This window comes from Podarcis liolepis, assembly GCF_965112155.1.
Source record: "Podarcis liolepis genome assembly, chromosome: 16".
In the NCBI taxonomy this organism is placed as follows: domain Eukaryota; kingdom Metazoa; phylum Chordata; class Lepidosauria; order Squamata; family Lacertidae; genus Podarcis; species Podarcis liolepis.
In genome coordinates, this window is record NC_139567.1 from 38594802 (window position 1) to 38615544 (window position 20743).

Below are 20743 nucleotides of genomic sequence, written 5' to 3' on the forward strand. Positions count from 1 at the left end.
GAGACTCCTGCCCAAAACCCCAGAGAGCTGCTGCCAGTCAGTGTGGGCAATGCTAAGTTAGACGGGCCATTGGTCTGACTCATTGTACGACAACTTCCTGTGTTTTCCAGGTTTGATTCAAGGTGCTCTCATTCACGTTTTAAAGCAGTCATCCCCAAACTCGGCCCTCCAGATGTTTTGGGACTACAACTCCCATCATCCCTAGCTAACAGGACCAGCGGTCAGGGATGGTGGGAACTGTAGTCCCAAAACATCTGGAGGGCCGAGTTTGGGGGTGCCTGCTTTAAAGCTTTAAAAGGCAAGGGGCCTAAATATTTGAGGGAAAGCCTTCTTTCCTCTCAACCTTCCTGTGTTTTAAGGTCAAGAGGTAAGACCCTCTTTGTGGTTCGTATGTGGGATGAAGCACATGGCTTGGGGAAGGGTCTTTTCGGCAGCAGCTGCTCTCGCACGTGGAACTCCCTCCCTACTAAGCTGCGCCTGGCTCCATCTCTCTAAATAGTTTGAGGTAGGCAGCTAAGACACAACCTTTTTCAGCAGCTGTTTGAAGGAAGAGAGGCCTGATTTAGAGAAATATTAGCGGATGCTGCCATCAGTTAATTCAGCAATTGTTTGAGAGTTGCTGTGAATGATCTCATGGGACAGAAGCGGTCGGGCAGTACTTAAGGCCTGAGTTGTTCAGGGCTTTGTATATTAATACAAGAACTTGCAGAAGGGCAGCCAGTTTAGCAGATGTTTCAGTAGAGGCGGCACCATCAGTCCCCTCAGCGCTCTAGCGCTAAGCTAGCTCTAGCTCGGGAACCAGGCCCAAGGGCAGCCCCACACAGAGCGCACTGCAGTAATCTAGTCCCGAGATTTCATTTAAAATATTTCTTCAGAGCAAAAACCCTCCCAGGGCATGCATAATATCTGAAAGACGGCCTCCTTCGCTACAGACCTTCTCAGGTGTGAGAGGAGCAGAAGGTAACCTCTTGGTGGTTCCTCCACCCTCAGATGCTTGGGGAGGGCAGGAGAAGGCATTGCTGTGGCACCCCTAATCTCCCTCCCCACAGAGATGCATCTGGTAGCTTCATAGTATAGCTTTTGGTGAATGCTGACAACACATCTCTTTACCCTGGCTTCCAAAACTCGAGGTGCTGGGAAGCCCAGCCAGATGAGCAGGGTATAAATCATAAATTATTATTATTATAAGAACCATTTTATTTTGGTGATTTTAAGTTGTTTAAGGCTGTTATTAATACTGTGTTTTAACGTTGCAACTCGCCCTGCAACCTTAGGGTGAAGGGTGGGTAATACAGTGGTACCTCAGTTCTCAAAATGTCTCCGTTGACAAATGTTTCAGAACCCGAACGCCAAAAACCTGGAAGTAAATGCTTCCGTTTTCGAACGTGCCTCGGAAGTCGAACGGCTTCCGCTGTGTGTTTTTTCAATTTTCTCAACTGCATTTGCAGCCAGCCCTTTGCGCCTCGGTTTTCAAATGTTTCAGAACTCGGACGGTCTTCCGGAACGTATTACGTTACGAGAACCGAGGTACCACTGTAAATAATAATAAACAAAACTTTTTAAAATGAAAGCTAAGAGGCTATTCCCAATTCCCTATTTTTTGCAAGCGCCTATTTTTAAAAAAATTGACAGATTCCTCAAGAAGTCCGTTTTATGTTTATTAAAAAGGAGGCCCCACCCTCCAATGTCTTGCTGTTCCAATTCCCGGCAGGCCCCTGCTCCCATCCCACATAGGTTGTGTTGCTGCAGAGTGCCAGATTTCTCTCCCCCTCCCCCAGAAAAAAAACAAACCCTCCTTGTTACAAGATTAAATGATTTATATATTGTTTAAATAACTAGGATTCCCAGCTGTTTCCCCAACAGCATGAAGTACAGGCTTCCAGCTCTAGCAGTGATTGAAACAGTGCCTGCTGAAGATTAGCTATAAATAAAATAGCTTGAACTGTAAACAGAGGGGAGGGAGGGAGGGAGAGAGAGTTGGTAATTAGCAGTCAGATCCTGCAAGGTGCCAGGGTTAATTAAAAAAAGAAAAAGTGCAAAATTACGGCTTGAAAGCAGCAGGACCACAGGAAGCTGCCAGATTATTTGACCATCAAGTACAGTAGTGTCTACTCAGATCAGCAGTGGCAGCGGCGGCTCTTTCAGGGTTTCAAGCAGAGAAAGGTCTTTCCCAGAAATTCAAAATCCTTACAACTGGACAGGTCGGGGATTGAGCCCAGGTCCTTCTACATCCTTGCCCAGATGTCGATGCACCATTCCCGGACAAGGACCATGTCTGCTGGCGCTAATGGGAGTTGCAGTTCCCATTTCTCTACATGCAAATCACATACTCTCGGTGGAGATTGGAGATTAGGGCGAATGGGCACTAAGCTCAGTCTGCCGCCCTCCACAAGCCCCCATCCTCACTAGCTTTAATTAAAACCAATCAGGTCCCATCATAGGCTCTGCCTCCCGCCCTACCATTGACAAAGGCTATCTATCGGCCAACAACACTGCGTGCTCTACCACCCATCCATTTGTTTTGTTTTCAGATCTCACTTTATTGCTCCAAGCAGCTCTCAAAAGTAGCTTACACCCGATTCCCCACAGTAAAAGTATTGACGTCTGGTAGCAGAAACCAGTGTTAGAAACTCCAGTGATATTAGCTAATTGCTAAATGCCACCTTAAACATAGGTTAGGGTTGCTGCAACGGAATGTCTAAGCAGCTTATTTTTTGGGCAGTGAAATTAATTTTTTTCCTACTTTTTCATTTCATTTCTATACCTCATTATATTATAAAAAATACTTTTTCATAATAAATTTATTTGTTTGGTTTTTCAGATTAAAATTTCACAGTCACACGTCCAACATCCAACATAAAAACAAGATCCCAAGGAAACTCTTGGACTTCCTCCTCCACTTTGGGGGTCCTATTTTTAATCATTTCCTCCTGCATCTTTTATAATAATCCAAATATTTTACCTCTCCATTGTGTCCAAAATTCACCATTAAACTACAAGTGATATTCCAATCCTACTAAGGATTTTAACTGTTTACAATGGTATTTAAGATAAGTTATATTTCCCCCTGCTTCTTATTAAAATTACTACTTTTCATTTCATTTCTATACTTCGTTTTGTATATATATATCTCAAAGTGGTTTACAGCACATTAAAACATCAAATGAAACAATCAAGAATAAAATAAATTCAAGCTTCAAGGGAAATATCTCAGACCCTTCTCTAAGTGACATTTGGCTTTCCCTGTATTTATTTACCTACTTAATTTATACAGCTGCCCCATAACAGAAGTACTCTAGGAAGCCTATGTGTGGTATACTTGGTTAGTGTTGTTGGACTAGGGCAGGCATAGGCAAACTCGGCCCTCCAGATGTTTTGAGGTTACAATTCCCATCATCCCTGACCACTGGTCCTGTTAGCTAGGGGTGATGGGTGTTGTAGTCCCAAAACATCTGCAGCTACCTTCTCTTAGCCTACCTCACAGAGTTGTTGTAGGGATTAACTACAACATGTAAATCTTGGTGAACCATGTAAAACTTGGAGGAAAAGGTGAGATATAAATGCAATCAATAAGCTTACTTGCTTAAGAAAGCTGGAGGGGCCAGCCAGATGGAGATGTCGGGTCGCCAATCTGGCATCCCGAGATCTCCATGTGGTCACAGTTTAACCTGCGACAGTCACAAAATGCACCTGGAGAATTCTAACACTGGCAGGAACATAAATAGTTAAGTTTTGTATATTTTTTTTAATTTATTGGATTAATACCATTACTAATTGCTGGAAAAGTTAGGACAGTTGGGTGTTTTTTGCCACCAGTCCTGGCTGTTTAAATTCCTTTGCACCCCAATAAGGGCAGGCTTCATCTTTTCTAGCTCCAACTGATTAGATAAGTTGGTATAAAATTATATTTGCTATTTCTATATATCTATATATGATATTCCTTTAGCACTACAGCCTCGAACCTGACATTGCTCGAGAATTCTAAGAAACCAAAGAATAATCTGTGCCGTTTTGAAACCAGGGGTTAAAATTGGTGCAGTTTTCCAAAGGTTCGGTTCGCCATCTTGATTTTTAAAAAATGGCACCCGACTGTACCCAAACGTAGAGGAAAACTTGCTCCTTGACCTCAGGAACCACCGTGCAAAATTTGGTTGTGATATCTTAAGAGGTGTCCAAATGCAAAGGGAATGGACAAAGAATTCTCCAAAATAGCAGATTATTTCATTAGCGGGACTTGCGCAGCACTGCCTGGGAATTTGTAGAAACAAACAAACAAAAAGTGATTTTTAAATGGATAGCGTACCGTATTTTTCGCCCTATAGGACGCACTTTTTCCCCTCCAAAAATGAAGGGGAAATGTGGGTGCGTCCTATGGGGTGAATGCAGGCTTTCGCTGAAGCCTGGAGAGCGAGAGCGGTAGGTGCGCACGACCCCTCTCGCTCTCCAGGCTTCGCAGACCTCTCAGCAAGCAGCGAGAACGCTCCCGCTGCTTGGGGAGAGTTGCCTGCATCCCGAAGCCTGCGCGCTGATCTCAGCGTGTGCAGGCTTCGCGGATCTCTCCTGAAGCAGCGGGAACGCTCCCGCTGCTTGGGGAGAGTTGCCGGCATCCGGAAGCCTGCGCGCGCTGATCTCAGCGCCTGCAGGCTTCGCGGATCTCTCCTCAAGCAGCGGGAGCCACCGCTGGGCTCCCACGGCTTGCAGAGAGCTGCCTGTTTGGGGGCTGGGGTCGGGGGAAGCTCAGGCTGCCCCAGCCCCGCGCCTGGGGGGGAAATAATTTTTTCCCCTTTATTTCCCCCCCCCAAAAAAAACCTAGGTGCGTCTTATGGGGCGGTGCGTCCTATAGGGCGAAAAATACGGTAATTTAGACCTGTCACATCAAAACCTCAGAGAAGTCACACCAGAGTCTGCCATCTTGATTCAAAATGGTGCCAGGTGTCCAAAAGCAAAGGAGTTGTTAGCAAAGAGGTCAAAGGCACAGGGACAATCTGGGAAGCTGGTGGTCCCTCACTCCATATCTGTTTTAACCGCATGTAAACCCTTTCCTTCAAGCGGAGTTGCACCCAAACTTCCTCTCTCCCCAGAAAAGGAGACCATTCAGGATGAGGTGAAGCCCCTCCATTTTTAAAAGTACGCCCTCCCTGGGCTAAAGGCTGCAGGAGATGTGGACAGAAATTTCAAAGCAACGGTTGCCAGAAGCCCTTGATGTTGCTCTGATCTGCTCTTTGGCCAAGGTGAGATGGAGAGGGCTGGAACGAAGGATAAAGATGCCTCCCACCACCACCAGCCCCAATTCATATAAGAAGAGACAATCAGATCGGCAGCTGAATCTGAATTCAATACTGGCAAGGGGGTGGTGTCGCAAGAGCAGTGGGCTAGCTTAAAGAATGTAGCGGGCAGGTCACCAGGCACACACACACAGAGCTCTGCCCTTCATCTCCTTGCTGCCACCCCCCACAGAACTGCTGCCCAAGGCACCCGCCCCATTCTGCACAACGGTAGGGCCGGCTTTATGAAAGCTCCAGGTTAAGTGAAACCTTGTGCCCCATCAAATCTTTACGCACACACTTCACCCTGTTACTCCTTCCCTAGCCAAATGACCCTGCTTATGGGCTTCCCATTGGTCACTGCAAGAACAGGACACTGACTAGCAGGTCTTTCTGCTGCTCTTCAAAAGCAGGTTTCTGGAAGAGCTTTCACTCTGGTGGAAGTTCATCGCAATCAGGAGATTCCCCTGGATCAGAGGTGGGAGATCTCAAGCCAGGAGAGGGAACGCAGCCCTCCAGGCTTTGCTATGTGGCCCTCGGAACGCTGCCTTTCTTTTCTTTTCTTAACATTTAAAAAATATTTATTAAACAGTCAACATTAACTTACACAGCAATACAATATATACATCACACATCACAAATTTTACTAGATACACCTACTTTACAGAAAAGAGAAAAAGGAAATTTGAGAGAAAGATAAAAGATTAGAATAAGTAAAATAAACTTCCGATTATTCTCATTGTACTGTTCCTCGTTTTGTTATTTTACGCACAGGGAACGCTGCCTTTCACTGGCCCTGCTCCACCCAAAGGGGTTTTGTCTTCCTGGAATGTAATGGGTATGAGTTACTCATGCGTAAACTGGTGCCTTTCTCGGTTAATTTGCCTTGTTAAACCTTTCTGACTGCGCAGCCCCTTCTCATCGTGGCTGCCTCAGTCACTGGCAGAATCCGTGGGCGTTTCTTGAACCTCTTCCAACATAAAAGTTGTTTGACACCCAGTCTCCTCCTCCTCTCACTGCACAGGAGTCTTCTGCGCAGGGAAAGCATGGGTAGTGGAGGACCTGGGCTCTCCTCACTGATGTCAAGTGAAGAGTCCCTCAGCCCTCTCTCCAATTCCCCCATCTGCCCCCCTTCATCCCTGGTGTTGCGCTGATTGGCTTCCCCCTCTACTGAGCTGTTTCTCCCCCTGCTGCTGGGTCCTTCGCCAGCATCATCTGGGAGCCTCCCCTTCGCCTCTCGCTCCGATGTCAGTTCCCTGACATGGAATGTGTCCTTGAACTCCCATAATGCCTCTCGCATGCTGGGATGGGTGGGTGTGTGTGTGTAAAAACTGGCCTGTTCTGTAAAAGGTGCTGTTTACCTTTGCTGCTCCAACTACTTTTGCCTCTGGCCAGGACGCCACTGGCGTGTGGCCCTCAGAAGGTTGCCCAGAAAGAAATGTGGCCCTTGGGCTGAGGAAGTTTCCCTACCCTTGTCTTGGATACATGAAGCATTCACCACCATTGCTCCCAGCCAAACAGGGCCTTAAAAAACGCCTAGCAATGAGGAAGAAGAGTTTCCCTGATGGTTGAATTTCTAGAGCTAAAACTTCTCAGCCCACCACTGACTGCCACTCCTATTTCCCTCAGCCTTAAAAACGTGTGGTGTTATTCCTGACTTGAGAGAAAGGGGACTAGGGGTGAGTGGATAAGAGAAAATCAACAACACAGTCCTCTGGAAATTCAGCAAGATCTTTCTTTTTTTAAAAAAAAACGAACACAGAAAAGATCAATGCGCCACATGGAATTGATGTGGGAGACCCAACAGAGAATCATGGACCTTTTTCTGTATAAAGAATAGAAGGGTCCCGGAAACGTACCAGGGAGTAGAATTTTTAATTAATGCGTCTCTTTAATGTGCAAATCAAGCTCAGATTGCTAGTTCTGTCTTGCAATTGTTATGGAAAGTTGGGGGGGAGGGGAAAAAACCCTTCCTAACATTAATTGAACATGCAAAAACCCCTAAACACAAGCATCCCGAGAGGAGTTGAAAGAGCAGTGGCAAGAGAAAACAAATTTCTGGGAGTGGGGGGAGGAGAGAGAGGGGGGGTCACTGGAGATATGGTAACTCACAGTAGGTGACTAAAAGCAAGCTGTAAACCTGGTCATGAATTGGCAATATTTTCAAGGCAGCTACAAAGGCAGTCAGTGTGGCATAGTGGTTAAAGCATTTGCCTAGAACCTGGGAGGTAAAAGGTAAAGGGACCCCTGTCCAGTCGTGGCCGACTCTGGGGTTGCGGCACTCATCTCGTTTTATTGGCTGAGGGAGCCAGAATACAGCTTCCAGGTCATGTGGCCAGCATGACTAAGCCGCTTCTGGCAAACCAGAGCAGCGCATGGAAACGCCGTTTACCTTCCCGCCAGAGTGGTACCTATTTATCTACTTGCACCTTGACGTGCTTTCGAACTGCTAGGGTGGCAGGAGCAGGGACCGAGCAACGGGAGTTCACCCCGTCATAGGGATTCGAACCGCTGACCTTCTGATCAGCAAGTCCTAGGCTCTGTGGTTTAACCCACAGCACCACCCGTGTCCCAACAGAACCTGGGAGACCAGGGTTCAAATTCTCACTCTGTCAGGAATTGTGAGAAGAGACCCCCGAGGATCATCTAGAACAGCGGTTCTCAAACTGTGGGCCCCAGATGTTGTTGGACTACAACTCACATCATCGCTGAGCTCTGGCCTTGCTAGCTAGGGATGACGGGAGCTGTAGTCCAACAACATCTGGGGACCCACAGGTTGAGAAAGGCTGATCTAGAACATGGGTAGGCAAACTAAGGCCCAGGGGCTGGATCCGGCCCAATCGCCTCCCAAGTCTGCCCTGCAGCAGTGCGGGAATCAGCGCATTTTTACATGAGTAGAATATGGCCTTTTATTTAAAATGCATCTCTGGGTTATTTGTGAGGTATAGGAATTTGTTCCATTTCCCCCCTCAAAATATAGTCCGCCCCCCCCCCCCGGGTCTGAGGGACAGAGGACCGGCCCCCTGCTCAATAAGTTTGCTGACCTCTGATCAAGTCCAACCCCCAGCAATGCAGGAATCCTGCCCACGGTCATCCCTTGGTGGGCTTGAACCACCGATCCTCTGGTTATCAGCCGGACGCACCGACCCATTGCACCACAGAATGTGCGTCTTTTGAGGAAAGGCGGGATATAAAATGTAATACTACATAACAGTATATATATCGTTCTTAGTCCCTCCCTGCAACCCCCCCTGTTCATTAAGTCAACCCAGCAAATTTCAGAGCTGAGTAAGATCTGAACTTACTGGTACTGGTGGTGATGAAGAGGGTGATGATGATGATGATGATAATAATAATAATAATAATAATATTACTTATACCCCACTCAAGGCTACTTACAAAAAAACCACACACAAAAAAATACACACCGATCAAGCACAGAAAGCTAAAAAAACATATAAAAGACAATAGTTTTTAAAATTAGTTTTTAAAAACTAATTAAATTATAATGGAATTAAAAGGATGTGAAAACCAAATCTATTAAAATTACAGAGAGAAAAACACAGATAGTAAAAACAGGACAGTGCTATTAAAAGCTCTTTCCTTAAAAGTGGTCTGTTCCCAAAAGGCCTGCCAGAACAAAACAGTCTTCACAAACAAAAGTGTAAAACTGAAACACCCACTGCTGATATAAACGAAAGCAGCAGCATTTTAGGAGGTGGTTAAGTGGTCTAATGATAGCAGCAAATAATATTATGTACTGAATATTACATTACAACAGCAGCCTCATACCCAGCATTGCTCAGGAATTCTAAGAAACAAAAAATAATAAAAATCAGTGCATTTTTGAAAGGTCCCGTTCACTCATCTTGATTCAAAAATGGTATCCCAAAATAGATGAAAACAGGCTCCTTGAGCTCAGAATCCATCACACGAAATTTGGTGTTCCTGTCTTAAGAGGTGCCCAAATGTATAGCAAACAGACAAACAAGTAACTTTCCAAAACATATATTGTGCTCTCTCTATATATATAATGCTGGGGTTGTCCACACTGTTGCTATTTTCAGCTGGGAATCAGTCACGTAAAGGCAAAGTCAGGCCACACAATTTAAAGTTTATTTTAAAGATGGGCATTTTTGCGATAAGGGAAGTGATGCGGGGGGAATATGCCTTGGAAAGTGCAGGATGATGTCACTTGCTTTGGAGCAACATCATCTAACCTCCCCACAAACAAATCAGAATGAACGCTCGTTACCTAGCCAGTGTCCTTTAATCTTCTGGCAAACGAATCAGAATGAAGGCATGGTAAACAGGTTCGTCTGGAAGCGTAGACCGACTGAAATAAATAGACTTGACTAACAGAGGTCCATTCTTTTCAATGGGTCTACTCCTGGGCAGGATTTAGTTGTGCAATATATATTTTCTCTATACGTGTTCTAATGCGTATTGCATATTCAATTTTTTGTAAAGCTGGGATGTGTGTTATGTGGGTATCCCCTCCCCGCTCCCAAAGGTCTTTAAAAAACAAAAACAAACAAACACTGCCCCTTTAAAAGAAAACAACAAAAAGAGAATCACCCCATATAAATTATGGCCATAAACTTTTTTCCCCCCTGCAGTGCAGCCTAATTAATTCCTGCTCTATACACAAAGGGAAAATGCTGGGTGACAAATGGGTGCAGAGCTTGAAAGCTGCCACGTCGGCAAAACATTTTCTACTTCAATTTATAAGCAATTTTGCAGTAAATCATCCGCCAGAATCCAAGATCCACAGGCAGCAAGGGAGAGCCAGACCATGCTGGGGTGGCTTAGCCAAGATACAAAAGATGTAACATAAACGGTGTTTGTGTGTGTAGGAAAACAGGTGCCCCCCGTGCCACAGTTCTCAGAAATACTTTTTTTTATCTCCATTTAAAACTCCACAAAGCAATAGCCTCCCATGATGCAACTTGCATGGGACTTGTCGTGCCCGCAATCCACTGCTCAAGAGGGAAAGGCCATAGCTGAGGACAAAGAGCATCTTCCTTGCATGCAAATGGTCCCAGGTAAAATTCCCGGCACCTCCAGGTAGGACTGGAAAAGACTCCCCTGGAAAGCTGCTGCCAGACAGTGCAGACAATCCTGAGCTAGATAGAACAATGGTCTGACTTAAGGAATATGTCTATATTCTTAAGAGCCAAAAGGGGTACCCCCCAAAAAAATATACCGTATTTTTCTGTGTATAAGACGCCCCCGTGTATAAGACATCCCCTATTTTGGGGGGCTCCAAATTAAGAAGACACCCCTCAGCACTACCTGTGTATAATACGAGCCCCAATTTTAAACCTAATCTTTTGGTAAAAAAAACCCCTAGTCTTATACACGGAAAAACATGGTATATAGCAAACCTAGGATGCTGCCTTATACTGTACTGTCTACATTGACTGGCAGGCTTAAGGCATGAGTGTCTCCCAGCCCTACCTGGTGATGTGGGGAATTGAACCTGTGACCTTCTGCATGCAAAGCAGATGCTCTACCACTGAGCTACGGCCTTCCCCAACAACCTCACTCACTAGTGACAACTTTTAAGTGCTAACGGACCACCGGCAAGTAAAATGACCCAGACAGAACCCGTATGTCTTGCAAGTCTTGTGTGTGCGCAGAACTGGTGACCAAACAGTGCCCCTCCTCCTCCTCCAAAGTATTCATAAGCCTGAGCCTCTGTTACCCAGAAGCCTTCATCAAATTTTGAGGCATTGTTGAATTCAATGAAACCTGCTTCAGAGGATCAGGGAGCAAGTGCCCACATTTCCTTAAGTATCTTGAAAATGCCCCAGCACTGAGATTTTCCATGATATGCATTATTTACTTTAAAATTTATCTCTTTCATAGAAAGAAAACATTATCCTGCTGTGTCAGCAAAGACAAGACACCTCAAGGAAGCTAAAAATTAGATGTTAAAAAAATCAGTTCAACTGATTAGAAGACAAATGATCTAAGGATACAATCCCATCCAAACTAACTTGGAAGCAAGCGCTATTGAACAAAGTGGAAGTTACTTCTGATTAAACTAGGATTGTACTGTATGACCTACATTTGCAAGACTAGAACAATCTTGCATGCCAAAAGCTTCCAAATTTCTAGAATCTGAAATATCATGCATAAGCCAATAACAAATTATTTTTTTTAAAGCTGTTTTAGTTCTAGATATTTGACACTTTTCTAGCTCAAGATGCAAATAACAGGAGCCATGCAAAATAACATGTATGGTTTTCTTTTAACTCGCCGGGGGAGCTTTTTTCTTTCTTTCTTTTTTAAGGGTTTTTAAAATATATAAAATCCCACCTCTTTACAGAATTTATATATTAAACTCCATGTTCATTGCAGTGTTTTGCTTATGGGAAATATCAAAATGTCAACCATTGTTTCTGTTAAAGGTCTTTAATGATATCGTGGTTTCTGGACTTGTAATGAAAACACGACGCTGGCTGCAGTTTGTAATGCATCTCATTAAATACGTTAATGGCACACGTTTTACTAAAAGGTCAGGTTTAGTATTGGTGGGAGTTTGCCTTTTAAGGCAAAAAGGGGAAAAGCAGGAACTTGGTTTAAAGCTATAGCTGACTGTGTGAACTATAAAGCACTTCGCTTGATGTGGATCTGCGAAAACACCAAGGAACCACTTAAAAGTTCATCGCTGATGAATTAGCATCCTGTGAGCTGTCACTTAAAACCACATCTGCACCCTACACTCTGATACCACTTTAACAGTCATGGCTTCTGCCAAAGAATCCTGGGAACTATAGTTTGCCAAAGGTGCCAATAGTTGCTAGGAGAACCCCAATTCCCAGGCATAGCTGCAATTGCCAGGGTTCACCAGGAAAAAGGGGGATTACTTTTACACTAGTGTGTGGGGACTGGAGCAATTCCTGGCTAGGTTCAGAAAAGAAACCACATACCGTATTGGCCCGAATATAAGCCACCCCCGAATATAAGCCACACCTTTAAAATTCAAGGAGGGAAAAGAAAAAAAGACAATACCCGAATATAAGCCACTTCCTTAAAATTCCACAGGCACTCACACCCATTCCATTTTACCGTATGTCTGTTTCAGCAGCAATATCGTAAAAGCAATTTTTTGTAACTTTTCGTGGTCGGAATTTGGAAAAAAAGTGAGGCTTATATTCAGGCCAATACAGTACTTTGCACCAACCACAGCTGAGAATCCAAACCACACCTTGAGCTTCCAAACATACATTTTGATCCCCGCCCAAGTGCAGAAAATACAAGCACAAAACCAGTCTTGTCTGGGGAAAGGAGAGAGATCCTTACTGTTCTTGAGTGCAGTGGCAAACTCCTGTCCTCCTCTTTTCTTAAACTCCAGGAAGGTATCTGGCTGGGGAAGCTGGTTGGCTGTCAGGAGAACCTTCTGCAGTTTAATTCGCCCTTCCAATAGCTGATCCCACAGAGCTTTAGTAAAGCGGGGAGCAGGGTAGAGAAGAGAAAGACAAAACACCGTCATTAAATAGGAACATAGGAAGCTGCCTTATACTGAATCAGACCACTGGTCCACCTATTATTATTATTATTATTATTATTATTATTATTATTATTAAATTAAATGTAGCTCAGTATTGTTCTGAACTGTCAGTACTGATAATCTTGTTTTGTTATTTCATAAACTGGCTTGAGTTTTGTTTGGGTGGTTTTGTGTTTTTTTAAATTATAAAGCACTATATAAAACAAATACAGGACGCGGGTGGCGCTGTGGGTTAAACCACAGAGCCTAGGGTCAGAAGGTCGGCGATTCGAATCCCGACAGGGTGAGCTCCCGTTGCTCGGTCCCTGCTCCTGCCAACCTAGCAGTTCGAAAGCATGTCAAGTGCAAGTAGATAAATAGGTACCGCTCTGGCGGGAAGGTAAACAGCGTTTCCGTGCGCTGCTCTGGTTCGCCAGAAGCAGGTTAGTCACACTGGCCACATGACCCGGAAGCTGTACGCCGGCTCCCTCGGCCAATAAAGCGAGATGAGCGCTGCAACCGCAGAGTCGGTCACGACTGGACCTAATGCTCAGAGGTCCCTTTACCTTTACCTTTAAAACAAATACAAACACGGAGACAAGAGTCTCTCCCATCCCTACACAGAGATGCCTGGGATTGAACCAAGGCCCTTCTGCATGCAAAGCAGATGCTCTACCGCTCAGATGTGGTCACTCAGGGGTGTTTTGTTTTAGCAGCTATGGTCGTTCATGGCTGACGTATCAAAGCCCCAAGTATTCCCTCGCCTCCCTCACAACTGCCTGCCAGAAGGATGGCAAACAGTACCTTGTTAGCTTCCTAAACATTGAAAGCAAGACGCTCAAGGTTTGGTTAAAATGCAAAAAAGCCTGCTCTCTCTCCTTATCTCTAAGGCACCTTCCAGGTAAAGCCCTGCAATGGCAGCACACTGAGGTGAGCATGGGGCCCACACACCACCAAGTATCCCACTGGCAAGAGCGCCCAGGATCTGCCCCTCCTCTTCGCCATGACAAGCTGATTGCTTGTTCAGCCCCCTCTCACTTTGGCCCAGACAACAGTGCCAGAGAAGAGGAGAAGCAGATAATAACATACAGTGGTACCTCGGGTTACATACACTTCAGGTTACAGACTCCGCTAACCCAGAAAAAGTACCTCGGGTTAAGAACTTTGCTTCAGGATAAGAACAGAAATCGTGCTCCGGCGGTGCGGCGGCAGTGGGAGGCCCCATTAACTAAACTGGTGCTTCAGGTTAAGAACAGTTTCAGGTTAAGAACGGACCTCCAGAACGAATTAAGTTCCTAACCCGAGGTACCACTGTACTTCCTTTAACAAACAAAAGAGTTCGTATTTTATATCAAGTCTCAGCCTGAATACCTCTCAACTGAAGGTGTGCTCCAAGCAAGGATGCATTGAACTAAGATCTGACTTTTTCTGCTGAGTATACGTAAACTCTATCTGCTAACATTTCCCACGTTCATCGGGGGCCACATGGGAGAAGAGGCTGCCCACTGACCTATTTGATTCTTCACGGCTTTTCCTTTAGCAACTTCTTCGGCCACTCGGTCTTTAGAGAACGGCAACAGCCCCCCGAGATGTTTACTCTCCCTCGCATCCGCCACCATCTCCTCCTCCTCCTCGCTCCCTGCGGCGCTTTCCTCCGACGTCGCTCCACCTTCGCTGCCTTCTTCCATGCTGTCCTCCTCAACTCCGCTGCCTTCGACACTGTCTTCTTCCTCATCTTCCTCCAACATTTCCATCGAACTGCCCATTTCGTCCATCCCCTCTGCAAATTTCGCAAAATCGTCCACAGCCTGGAAAACGAAAGCTTCTTCCTTCAGTTCCCCCAGCTCTTTCCTTTTTTCTTCCTCCTCCTGGCTGCTGGCAACACTGCAGGTAGCATCCTCCTCATCCTGGTCCTCGTCCTCCTCATCCGTTTCCTCTTCCACGTTTGAAGTCTGCTCATCTATCAATTACGAAACAAAAAGACTATTGTTAACACTTCTCCGTCACGAACTGCACCCAATGCATTAAGGTCAAAGCTGGTGCTTAACTATGTACATCTGGGGCTGGGAACGATTTTGGCTCCAAGGGCCAGATCTCTATCAAGATCAGTCTTGTGGGGCAAATCCGACAGGTGGGCAGGGCCATGCACCTGTCAATCACCTGGTGTCAGGTGCAAGGTGCTACTAAAATGAAGGGTTTATTTACATTTGTTTTAGCGGGGAGGGTGTGCATGGAATGCTTACAACATATAGAGCGCAACAGGCTGGATGGTAATGTTTGTAACAAATTTCTTTACTGGTTACTTCCTTACATACGAATCAAGTCCAGGATGTACACCATATACAATCCTTAAGCAAGGTATATAAGCTATTTAATTAAATCCGATGCAGATATATTTCTTCCATCCTTAATGCATACTTGCTTGAGTTCATATATTACACAGTCCTCAAATGTGATTAAGGAAAGGTCCCTGGAACGTCACGGACATTCTTGCTTAAGGATTGTATATGGTGTACATCCTGGACTTGATTAGTCTGTTAGGAAATAACCAGTAAAGAAATTTGTTACAAACATAACTATTCAGCCTGTTGCGCTCTATATGCTGCAATTATTGCATCTGCGTAACAAGGTATTGTATTTGTTTTGTGCATGGAATACTGCACGACCCCCCCCCCCAAGAATCCTGGGAACTGTAGTTTACCCCCTCAGAGCTACAATTCCCAGCACCCTTCACAAACACACCAAACAATTGAAGCTCATTACTTCCCCCAAAATACTCCTGGGAACTGCAGTTTACCCCCTCCCACGGCTACAATTCCCAAGACCCTTAAACCACGATTTGCAGGATTCTTTTGAGGAGGGAATAAATCATGTTCTTTAAAAATAAAAAGTGTGTACGCAACCTAAGTTGATCTGGTATTCCTTGGCTATAAGGGGAACGTTAAAATAGTTATAGCAATCCCATAGCTTCCTTAAAGGCAGAGGTCACCAATGTGGTGCACATAAGCTGGTAGAGACCTTTACTGGTGCCCACAGGGCCCCCTCCCACCGCTGAAATTAAGCTTGAAAGAAGCGTTCTGTTATAGCTAATGGAATCTGTTGCAGGATGTGTGCCTGTCACCCCCAACAGTTTCTCCCGTTTGCAAATGCACCCACAGACCCCTGCCAAAAAAAAAAAAATAGCTAGCGGCCCCTGTTTAAAGATCAACTCCCATTTTACAATATGTGCATTTTCAAGATTTTGGCTCAGGCATGGGGGTGTGGTGGGGGGATGACAAGGAAGTTCATGGAGCTTTCCCCCTGCCCCTCCCCCCACCTTGGCAGATTGACGCCTCAAACTTGCACTTTCCTGCAGCAGCTGAACCGATTATCAGACCCATTGATTAGCTGACAGCCTTTCCCATTAAATAATGAGATAATGGGTGAGCATTACAAGGTGATCAAGCACCCGTACGTACATCTTTATTAAGGGGGGGGGCAGAGTGAGGCATTGTATACAGGGATACAGTCTCCGAGAAATCTATCAATGTGTTGTTGTTTTTTTTAAAAAAGAGTTGCCAATTTCCCTCTCACTGATCCAGCACCAACCTGACAACCTGGGACCTCCATGCAACATGAAAATATTACAGTGACGTCTCAGGACAGAAAGAGCGGCCTGCAAGACTGCTTAAGCATGCTAGAACGCCACCATTCTAATTCTGCATGCTTTTTCCAATGCAGGTGAACTGTCTGATTCAGGATGCTCAGAACCAAGACACCCCACAATACTTAGCATTCAAAGGTATTACTACTACTACTTCTAATAATAATAATAATAATCGATTATATTTGTATACAGTCCTTCATCTGAAAAATCTTAGGGCTGTTCACAGAACAAAAATACAGAATACAACCACAAAGTGCATAATAAAAATGAGGGAACGGACCCACAAAATGACCCCCTTTCCCCCATGATCAATAATGAACTTTTTAAAATGTTTAAGAAATCCTTTTTTCAAAAGCCCAGAAGCATTGTTGTTGGGGATAACAACAACAGAAATCACCAAAAAAAGAGAGAAATTTGTGCCTATATGCGACAACAGCTGCCAGTGTGCTACTAGGGCAAAAATGGAAAACAGTTAAGGTACCAAGAAAACAAGAATGGTATATCAAACTGTTAGAATATGCGGAGCCAACAGGGATGACCACTAGAATAAGAAAATCTTTTTGCATTGCTTTTCTTCATATTCTGTTGGTACAGAATTATATCAGAAATGCAAATAAATATTTTAAAAAATAGAACCTTCCCCAAAAAGCATTTAAAAGTGTTACTGGAGTCTAAAGATGTAGAATGGAGTCGCCAGCCAAACCACCTTGGGGAGAGCATTCCACAAACAGGGAGTCACTGAAGAAAAGGCCCACTCATCTTGCAACCCTCTGAACCTCTCGCAGCAGAGCCCACGAAGAAGGGCCTCAGATGATGATTTCAGGGTCTGGGGTAGGTGGCTGGGGCTGATGGGAGTTGTGGTCCAAAATGTCTAGAAGACACCACGTTGGAAAAAGCTGCCCTAAACATTAAGAGAGCTTGACAAGAAATGGGGAAACCCCCCCCACACAAAAAAAGGGAACGGTGCAGGATCTCACCTGACAGTTGATCGTCTCCCCACATCTCTTCCTCCAAAGCTTTGCGGGATATGGCCTTCCCACGGTACCTCTTATCAGCATCCAAAAGGTGGGAGGAGACCCCCTTTCGTATGTGCCCAAGTGCAAGGACATCATCTTCATCTCCTTCGTCAAACTTGTCAACCACCCTGGCTGCAGTGGCTGCAAAAGGGGGAGAGAAGGTGAAAGAGATTAATGAGGGGGGTTAGAAGGGGGGGAAATTCCACCCCTCCAGTGGTCCAAGAAGTTTGCCGAAATCACTGGCTGAATGGGGAACACGCAGCTTTTCAGATGTGGCCAGATCACAACTTGCAATAGCTCCTCAGCCAACGCGACCCAACGATCAGGGGTGATGGGAGTTGCAGCCCAACAACATCTAGAGAGTCAGAGACGGCTTCTGCGCAGAAAGATACACCACCAAATATTCACAGTGATAGTTAAATTGATATTCCCGTGCAGCAAGGCACGATACCCTGGAATTCTAAATACCAGGAACAAGCAACAAAGAACTCACTGCAACATGTTTGGGAGTTCCACTGTTTAAACCACAATGCTGGATTAATAAGACCTCACTCAGATGCAGCCAAAATGATTCCTGCCATGCACAGCAGCAGAAACTCTGGTTGGTTTTCACCATCAGCTACCAACATATCCCTAAAGCATGTTAAGATAGGAGAGGGAACAGCATTGCAGGCCCTGCCCTGTGGAACTCCCTGCCACTAGAGGCATAGCAGAAACCATCCTTGCCTTTTCTCCAGACGTCTTCTGAAGACCATACTGTTTAGGCAGGCCTTCACAATATGAATTTCTCTTTTGAACCAACCAGTTATATTTAGGGATTGATTGTATTATTTTTGTATATAAAAACCTTGATAATAGTTTATGAAAGCATAGATTGCAAATATTCAAATAAATTTGCCCCCAGGAGTGGAGGGAAGGCACATTCCTAGTCTCTTATTTTACTAAGAGCAACATCATTACGCTCTTGGGGGCTGATGCAAACACACGTTTTACGAAGTAGAGCTGTCACCCCATTAAAGAAATGTTACTCAATTAATTGCATGGGTCCTTTATCAACTATTTTAGTCAATCAAAACCTTTCAAGCCTGGCAGTGTAGTGTAATGAATCAACCCACTACAACAAAGCAGTCCTAACTAAGGAGAGATCTTCTTGAGATCAAGTTCTGAATTTCTTTGCCAATTATCACAGCAGGTCCATGATGTTAACTAAGATACCATCTCAGCAATAAACACCTTTACATTATGCACCAGTCACTGGTATTCAATGAACCAGCTGCAAACCTCTTGGTTCTATATGGCAACATTTTTTAATTGTTTGTTTTTATTTTATTAAATTTCTACACTGCCCTTCATCCAAGGATCACAGGGCAGTTTACAATATAAAAACACAACATTAAAGATCCCAGGTGGATAGGATATAGACGTAGGGTGTGTTGAGTTTTTCAACTTTCAAATTCCAAAAATGAGGGGTGCTAAAAAGTTGTAACATGATTTGAGAATAATAATAATAATAAACTTTATTTGTATTCCGCCCTTCCCTGCCAGAGCTGGGCTCAGAGCAGCTAACATCATATAAAAACACAATATACATAAAAACAAACAAACAATTGATTAAAATGCATCCCAAAATTATTTCAAATAAATTAAAATTAGAATGGACAAATGGCCATCCTCAAGTTAAAACTGAAAGCAGTTAATGTTATTTTGGTTAAATGAATATAATGTAGTTTTCCTTGGTAAGTAAAATGCGTGTAAATTTTTAATGGTTGCCAAGTACCTGCAGTTATATCATATACTATTAGCAGTACTAGTATTATTTAGCATTTTTCTGACATTTTCAGAATGTAAAATGAAATTCTTTGGTTTTCTGAAAGCAGTTTATGTGCTTCTTCATCAAACACACTTACCAAGCTAAAGGTTGTCCAATAACAAAAGTAATAGATTTGAATTCCTCACACCTGGAAACACGTTTTCATAAAAGACACGTGCAGAAACTTTCACCCTCTAAATCGATAAGCTCTAGTACAGGAGGCTACCTTAAACTTCTTGCAAGGAGTTCTGGGAGCTGTAGTTTGTTAAGAGAGTTGTTAAGAGAGACCACCTGCTCCCCTCCAAGATCTACAATTCCCAGAGCGGCTTAAACAATCCATCTCTTTTCTCAAAGCTATGGGAACTGTAGTTCTGGGAGGGGAAGAGGGGTCTCACCTAACAACTCGCCAAACAACATCTCTCTCACATACACACAGGACAATTCCCCTAGTCTGCTAAAAAAAACCCACAACCACTACATAACGTGCACACGTGGCCAAGGAAACTTTTACTAGCTCTCTGAAACCCAAGTACACGCATGCATGCACGCACGCACACATACGCGTGTCCAGAGATACTTGCACACACGTGTCCAGGGGCCTTTCCACTCGCTTGGTGAAACCCACTCAGCGACACGCACACACACGTGTCCCGGGAGCCTTTCCACTCGCTTGGTGAAATCCACTCAGCGACACGCACACACACGTATCCAGGGACCTTTCCACTCGCTTGGTGAAACCCACTCAGCGACACGCACACACACGTGTCCGGGGGCCTTTCCACTCGCTTGATGAAACCCAATCAGCGACACGCACACACACGTGTTCAGGGGGCTTTCCACTCGCTTGGTGAAACCCACTCAGCGACACGCACACACACGTGTTCAGGAGTATTTCCACCCGCTTGGTGAAGCCCACCCAGCGACGCGCGCACACACAAACACACACGTGTCGTGGGGTTCTCCTACCACCGTTTCCAACCCACGCGTCCACACACAAGCACCGGCCCCTGCTTCTCGGAGAGAGACGGAGCCCGAAGCCGCCCCGGCATTGCGGTTGCTTCCCCCCCCCCCCACCCGCTCACCGTCCTCGGGGTCGTCCTCGGGGTCGTGCAAGGCGCGGGGCAGCGGGTTGAGCAGCCGCTCCAGCTCCTCCGCTAAGGGCGCCGCCATCTTGATCCTCTCCTCGCCCGCCCGGAAAAAGGAGGCGGAGCCAGCAAAGGGCCGCCCAAAGGCCCGGGGAAGGGGAGGGCCTCTCGCTTTGCACATTTTTGCACGCGCGGACACAGCTATGCATATACATTAAATGCACGTGCACCCTCCGCTCAAATTCTCAGTGCGGTTTTCATCATGGCCAGAGTACCACTGCAGCTGCCAACCTTCTTCTTATTTCATTTTTTTGCTGCGTGGTTTTGCATTTAGGCTGCCAGACCTTGCGATGAATCTTTTAGGGGGGGTTACAATCAAGCGGTGTATAAATTTTGTTGTTTAATTTCGGTGGATGTTTCTTAA

General features: G+C 45.1%; 1 protein-coding gene across 2 annotated transcripts in view; it reads right to left on the reverse strand.

The window, feature by feature from the left end:
- The window catches only part of AATF (apoptosis antagonizing transcription factor), a 63440-nt gene extending 42994 nt beyond the window's left edge, over positions 1 to 20446 (reverse strand). The window contains exons 1-4 of one of the 2 annotated variants that reach the window (XR_014520081.1): positions 20317 to 20446; positions 17386 to 17565; positions 14273 to 14722; positions 12576 to 12713 (exon numbers count right to left, since the gene is read on the reverse strand). Coding sequence is in view for 1 of the 2 variants with exons in the window: in XM_083479898.1 (XP_083336024.1) it covers positions 12576 to 12713; positions 14273 to 14722; positions 17386 to 17565; positions 20317 to 20404 (856 nt within the window). In the remaining variant the exon portion in view is untranslated. The remainder of the gene's footprint in view (positions 1 to 12575; positions 12714 to 14272; positions 14723 to 17385; positions 17566 to 20316) is intronic. The other variant, XM_083479898.1, reaches the window with a different exon arrangement.
- Positions 20447 to 20743: the final 297 nt, after the last annotated feature.